Below are 7,173 nucleotides of genomic sequence, written 5' to 3' on the forward strand. Positions count from 1 at the left end.
CAGAAGTTTCAGGACACTAAGCCAGAGCAGCCCGAGTTCCCCTACTGGCTCTCTCCTCCATCCAAAATGACCCAAAGCAGCCATCCCGGGTAGTTACAGGCTGAGCTGCTAAAAGAAAGAGAGAGAGAGACTGAGAAATCCAGTGGCTGAAATAAGATGGGAGTTTATTTTTTTTGTAGTTAGCGTTCAGGCTGCTCATAGCTGGCAGAGACAGCTCAGGGAGTCACGTCCCTTCCTCCTGTGGCCCCTTCTTTCCCTTCAATATTGTACTTTTCAACATGGTCAGCGTGGAGTCACTCCATATCCATGTTCCTATCTGCAGGAAGGGAGAAAGCGTGAGCGTGGAGGACAAGCAATTTTATTTTTATAAACACTGTTCCATCACTGCCCAAAACCAAGTCATGTCCACACCCAGCTGCAAGGGGAGCTGAGAAATGTGGTCCCCAACCAGGTGGCCATGCACCCATCAAAACTCTTGATTTGCGGTGGGCAGGGGAGTCTCATTACTCAAAGGAAGCAGGGGAGGATGGAGAGGGGAAGGCACTTAGCAGTCCTGCACAGCAGTGCCTGAGCCGTCGGGGCCTCCGCAGGGGGGGTGGCCCTTGGAACAGCCCAGGACTCCCAGGGCTGGTGCTGCCTAATCGGGCACAGGCACAGACACACAGGACTCTCCTGTGAATCACCCACAGCCAAATTCTTCGGACACAAGGGTGACGGCTTCAAAGGGAAGAAGAATTTTGACTCCCAAAGCAGAAGTAGGGGTCTAGGATGGAGCCACTCACAACTTTCTCTTTTGAGGCACTGAACAGTAGACTTTCCTTTCCAACCAACTTTTTTGAACTTATTAATCGTGGAAATTTTCAAACATACAGAAAAGTAATGAGACTCACATAGTGAACTTGTAGCTTCATCACCAGTTTCCATAGTTATCAGCCCGTGGCCCGTCTTGTTTTTCCCTTCCCTCCCTTCTCTTCCCCTGATTATTTTGAAACAAATCCTAGACATCCTATCATTTCATCGGGAAACATCTCAATATTTATCTCTAAAACATATGGACTCTGTAAAAATAACTATTTTGTCATCATCATACATAAAAAATTAACAGTAATTCCTTATTGTCATGTAAACAAGTTGGGTTATGAAATCAATTACTGGGTCTCAATCAGCAATTCTCAAAGATAGCGTAGAAAAGATTGAAACGTATCCAAGTGGATCCCAGTGGGGAAGGACTTGGTTTTGTGGAGCTTTGTTCCAGTTTTACATGTTTCCTCACTTCCCAAATTCTCACTGTCCAGACCAGGAACAAATGTGTTTACATTTTCAGGTAAGTCTTTTGCCATCCAAACTCATTTCTCGCTACCCACACTCAGGAATGTCAGTGTGGATTGCAAGGAATATTTTTGGTATATGGATACAAGTGTAAATGTGTGAATGCATAGCGTGGCTTGTGACATAAAATTCTTTCTTACTGTGCTGCTCTAATAGGTACATCAGGTAGCCTTCTAGCCAGGGAATGACTTCTCACAGGAAATGTGAACCATTACACGAACTCTTTCCTTAATGCAGTTTTAGGATAGGGCAGACAAGTCTTGATGTAACTTGTTTAACAGCTCCGGCTTGTTAAGTTAATCTTTTTGTCCCAGGAAGAGGAGGGAATCCCTAAGGACATGCTGAAGACCCAGGGGTTCTGTTCAGTGGCTTCTCATATCTATGGTAATCATGACGAAAGTCTCATACAAATGAAGCAGGGAGTAAATTGGAGGCAAGGCCCTGTGTGGGCTGGTCGGCTCCAGGATGGGGGACGGTCTGGAAAGGAGATTGGGAAGGGGTTTGTATCTCTAAGAATGAAGTCATGAAGTAAAAAATATGGCCCGAGCCGCCAACCTAGAAAAGGTCGCAGGACCTCTGGTCTGTTGCCTCTCTGGCTTTTACTCTGGTCACAGTCACCGTATCGGTGAGGGTGCATTATTAGTGGCTTCAGATAACAAAGGTTTATGTCACTCCCACCACATATCCATCTTAGGTTCAGCTGGCGCCTGTGCTCCACATTATTCTAACTTCGGAACCCTAGCTGACCAAACAGCCACTCTCCGGAATAATCCTAGAGGCTGTGGCTGAGGCGAAAGGCCTGCAAAGGGTCTTGAATTGGCAGTGAAATGCCCCAGCCCAGACAGTATGCCAGTTCCATTCACAGAACTGGCCAGAACAAGTCCCAGAGACCACTAACGGCGGGGCGGGGGGTGGGGGTGGGGGGCATTTGGAGATCACAGCTCATGACCGCCACCTCTGTGTGAGGTATCCACGTTTCTCCAGAAGTCAGGAACCCCGGGCTGGGACTAGGTGGGTGTTTGCGCTCCCGTACCCTGACATCACCTGGGAGGGTAGACGGGGGTCAGCAGGGTCTTTGGCCTCAAAGGGCAGAATCTGACCAGGAATCTCCCACAAGAGCTGACTCCGAGCAGCTTGTGAGGCTAGACCCCACGTGTTGCCTGCAGGTGATGACCAATGGCTGGGAGACGGTGGACATGACCCTGCGGCGGAACGGGCTCGGGCAGCTGGGCTTCCACGTGAAGTACGACGGGACCGTGGCCGAGGTGGAGGACTACGGGTTTGCCTGGCAGGCCGGCCTCCGGCAGGGCAGCCGCCTGGTGGAGATCTGCAAGGTGGCCGTGGTCACGCTGACCCACGACCAGATGATTGACCTGCTGCGCACCTCCGTCACTGTCAAGGTGGTCATCATCCCGCCTTTCGACGACGGCACGCCCCGGAGGTAAGTCTGTTCACCCGGAAAGGTCGGCAGCTCCCCAGGTGCTGGCACTTGAAGCCCTCCCTCGGTAGGAAAAGTGATAGTGGTGACAGGGTCAGAGCTAATATCTCTGGAACCCCTCCTGCAAGCCAGTCGTGGTCTAAGCTCTCCACGCGCCTGCTGTCCCATCCGGCCTCCACAACAGCCCTGTGAGGCGGGCGACCTCCTTAGTCGCACACGGCGTTAAAAGTCCTTTCCTGAGGGCACATGGCACTTCACTCACTTGTTCAGCACATATGTATTGAGCCCCTACTGTGTGCACGCTCCATCTGAAGTGCTCAGGATACAGTGATGAACAAAATAAAGTACCTGTTCCCTTGGAGTTTGTGTCCAAGGGAAGGACAGACAATCATCAAATAGATGTATAATACAGGACCTGGCAGCGATGAGGTCTGAGAAGAGAAAGTGGGGTCATTGAAGGGTTTGCAGCGTGGCGGGAGAGTGGCTTACGGGGTGGTCAGGGAAGGCTCCCGGGTGGAGGCCACCGTGTAGTTTTCCGGGCTAGCGGGTCCGAGACAGGAACAAGCCAGGACAGGGTCTCCAAAGTGTCAGTGTGTGTGGTGCATTCCTGCAGCACAGGCAGGCCGGTATGCCTGGAGCACAGAGAGCAAGGCTGCGAGATCGGAGAGATGGACAGACTTGGGGGCCTTTCTGGACATGGTGATGAGCTTGGGTTTTATTCACTAGGAAGCCAGTGCAGTGTTTGTTTCTTTTCATTTTGTTTTGTTTTGTTTTAATGGAACATTTCAAACATATGAAAAGTATGCTGAGCCCCTTGTTTCAACATTTATCAACATGTGGCCAGTTCTTGTTTTGTTTTTTGTTTGTTTTTTACATATTTATTTATTTGGTTGTGCTGGGTGTTAGTTGCAACAGGCGGGCTCCTTAGTTGCGGCTCATCGGCTCCTTAGTTGCAGCATGTGGGCTCTTTAGTTGTGGTTTGCCGGCTCCTCAGTTGTGGCATGCAAACTCTTAGTTACAACATTCATGTGGGATCTAGTTCCCTGACCAGGGGTCGAACCTGGGCCCCCTGCATTGGGAGCATGGAGTCGTATCCACTGTGCCACCAGGGAAGTCCCAGTTTTTGGGTTTTTTTTTAATTCCATACCTCCCCACCTTGGATTGTTTGAAGCAATCCCAACTCCTTGGAATGTATCTCTACCCAGTCAGGACCTTTAAAAAATTATTATTACACTTAAAAAATTTAGCAGAAAGTCAGCATCAACTGCCCAGTCTATCTTTAACTTCTTTTGTATCAGAGAGATATTTTTTAAAAACAGCTGTTTTGTTAATCAGGCTCCTCCTGTGGCATTTGGTTGATGTGCCTCTTCAGGCTCTTCTAATCTGTAAGTTTCCCCTCCCTCTTACTTTTTTCTTACAGCTTACTTTGGGAGGAAACCAGGTCACTTGTCCTTTAGAGTTTCCCACGTCCTGGATTTAGCTGCTTGGACACCACCCCTCTGGTGTCCTTTAACCTGTTTTTCTAGCGTGTGTATTTCCTATAAACTGAAGTTTGGCATAGAAACTTGATCAGATTCTGGTTGAATTTCTTTTGGTAACGGCACTTCCCAGGTGTGCATCCATTAGGAGGCATCAAATGTCCGGTTGTCCCTGTGTGAGTGATCCTAAGGGCGCTCAGAGGGTTCAGATGGTGGCAACCTGACCCGTGACCATACGTTTCCCTTCAGCTCTCAGCAGCCATTCGTGATCATTGCTTGGATCCCCTATGTCATTACAGGTCACATTGAAGTGATGTCCTCATTTCTGTCATTCCTGTGTTATTTATTGGCTGGAATTCCTCCCTTTTTTTTTTTAATTTTTATTTTATATTTTGGCCGTCCCGCGATATGCGGGATCTTAATTCCCCGACCAGGGATCGAACCTGTGCCCCCTGCGTTGGAAGCCCAGAGTCTTAACCACTGGACTGCCAGGGATGTCCCTGGAATTCTTCTAAAAAGAACTATCCTTCAGCAACTATATGATTCTTCTGAGGTGTAATTTGTACAGGGAAGGCAGGATAGATGAAGTTCTTAGAATAATGAGTTGGTACCCTTGCAACCTCCAGAGGGGTCTGGAGACAGTGACTCTCTCTAGAATCACTACATTCCAAGTGTCAGAAACACAGCTGCACAGAGGACAGTCAAGGCCTGGGCCCTCACAGCCCTGCTGAATGGATCGGGGGAGACAAACAGAGAACAAGTAAGCAAGTAAGATGGTTCATATAGCCAAAGGGGGAGGCAGCTGAGCATAGTGGGAAGGCAGGCACTGCAGGGAGCTTGCCTACGTTTGAATCCAAGCTGCTCCTCTTATTAACTGTGACCCTGGGCAAGTGGCCTCACCACTCTCTGCCTGTTTCCTCATTTGTAAAATAGGGACAAGAATAGACCTTTCCCTAGAGGTGGTTGTGAGGCCGGGGGAGGTAAGGCCTGTGGAGCACATGGAACAGGACTTGGCCTGTAGGAGGCACTCTGAAGACACCAGCTATGAGATCCTGGGTGTGAGGAGCATAAAGGGCGTGACCCGACATTGGATAAGGGCTCAGGGAAGGCTCACGCGAAGGAGCCAGGAGAGGGGCCTTGCGGGCAGGGAGTAGCCATCACAAAGGTGAGGACAGAGGCCCTTGGCTTGTTGATGGACCAGGAAGAGGGTCATGTGGCTAGAGCTGAGTGAGCCACGAGAAAGGCACGAGATGAGGTGACACTGAGTGCTTATATACATGACCTCGCGGGGCTGGTGTGATCCCCACTTTACCAGTGAGAAGACTGACGGCCAGAGTGGCCCAGCGTCTTGTGCAGAGTTGTACGGCTACTGAGTGGCGAGCAAAACTCAGTCCAGCTTCCGTGTCCAGGTCCTCAGCTGCCTCTGAAAGCGATTGCGATCTGTGGGCGTGTGCGTTTTGGCTGCACCAGCCCCATCTTCTTGAGTCTTTTTGCTCTGACCTTGGTGGGGGCTGGTTCTGGACCGGCTTAAACCCTGCTGCAACCAAGGGCTTAGCCACCCACACCCCAGCCCCCCAGCCTCGGGACTCCGGTCAGGCCCCAGGCGTCCCCTCTTCCCAGCCCTCTTCCGGGGCCTCCTCCACCCCTGCACAGAGCCGAGGCCTGGCCACACCTGCTCCGAGCTCTGCAGGGACAAGTCAAGCTGAGGTAACCCCACAGGCGAGCACACACACACACGCACCACACACACATCACATGCACATCACACACACACACACACACACACACACACACACACACGAAATACACTGCCTTCAAAACTTGGGAGCGCCAAAGGCTACAAAGGCGGCCTTGGACCAACAGGTAGGGAACAGCTGAAGCAAAAGGAAATGTCTGCAGGCTCCCTTCTCCAACTGAGGGGAGATGGGGCCAGGAGGGTGTGACCAGACGGGTTCCACTCCCTGCCCTATTTAGGAGAAAAACTATCATCCTGCTCCCTTTACAAGGCGGCCACTGAAACAGGATCTCCTGTTTACAGGGGCGGGTGTGGGTTGGGACTTGCGTGGTTTTTGTTGTTCTTCAAGTGCAGAGGTGTCTGGCTGGCCTCATTTGCAGAGCTGATAACCCCAGCGCTGGGGTCCCTCCAGCCTCTTGCTGCAACCCTGGCCTCCTGGCTCAAATGTCACGATAAGCTCTGAGGGGAAACACACCAGGATGAGCAGAGGGTTCTCCCTGGCTCCAGCCAGGCTCTGTATGGCGTGTGTCTGGACCCCATGTTCTTCAGACACTGAACAGAATACAGGGGATCATCCTCACACCCCCCAGGCCACAAGGCTCGGGTTCTCAAGTGAGCCCTGCACTGCCAGGCTGGGCAATTGCCAGGCTGGGCCAGGTAGCCGGGAGGACATTCCAGAGCCCCCATTGAGGTGTGTCGTCATGACCTTGGGTGCTTGCACGGGCCCAGGAGGGATGTTCTCATTTTGCTGTCTCTCGCTGCCTGATGGGGAAGGCGATCTGGGATGCTTTTGTCCTCTTCAGTTGGACTTAAGATGTCTGAAGGAGGAGGGGGTAGAAGCTCCTCCCTGAGAAGGGAAATTGAAACCCCACAAGTGAGTGAGTAGTAGAGATAAGAAAGGAGTCCCCATGGCCCCCAGAAACTAGGCTGCCAGAAATCAAGGGCAAGGAGGCAGAAAGGAAAAGTGGTCTGCAAACCGGGGGCATCCGCCCTCAGATGTCTCCCGCACGTAGCTGAGGGCAGCGTTGTTGGTCAAGCAAAAGACTAGAAGAAACCTCAATATCCAACCGCAGGGGACTGGCTGAGTAGATCCCAGGTCATCCACGTGATGGAATAGTAATGGATTGTTTATAAAGAAAATGCAGGGCTTCCCTGGTGGCGCAGTGGTTGAGAGTCCACCTGCCGATGCAGGG

The 7,173-nt window shown here is 51.2% G+C and overlaps 1 protein-coding gene across 8 annotated transcripts in view; it reads left to right on the forward strand.

Moving 5' to 3' along the window:
- Positions 1-7,173, forward strand: part of SIPA1L3 (signal induced proliferation associated 1 like 3) — a 240,839-nt gene that overhangs the window by 172,622 nt on the left and 61,044 nt on the right. For all 8 annotated transcript variants that reach the window (XM_055079281.1, XM_055079280.1, XM_024132359.3 and 5 more), the window contains one exon: positions 2,496-2,770. In XM_055079281.1, coding sequence (XP_054935256.1) covers positions 2,496-2,770 — 275 coding nt within the window. The remainder of the gene's footprint in view (positions 1-2,495; positions 2,771-7,173) is intronic.

Source organism: Physeter macrocephalus, chromosome 17, assembly GCF_002837175.3.
Source record: "Physeter macrocephalus isolate SW-GA chromosome 17, ASM283717v5, whole genome shotgun sequence".
In the NCBI taxonomy this organism is placed as follows: domain Eukaryota; kingdom Metazoa; phylum Chordata; class Mammalia; order Artiodactyla; family Physeteridae; genus Physeter; species Physeter macrocephalus.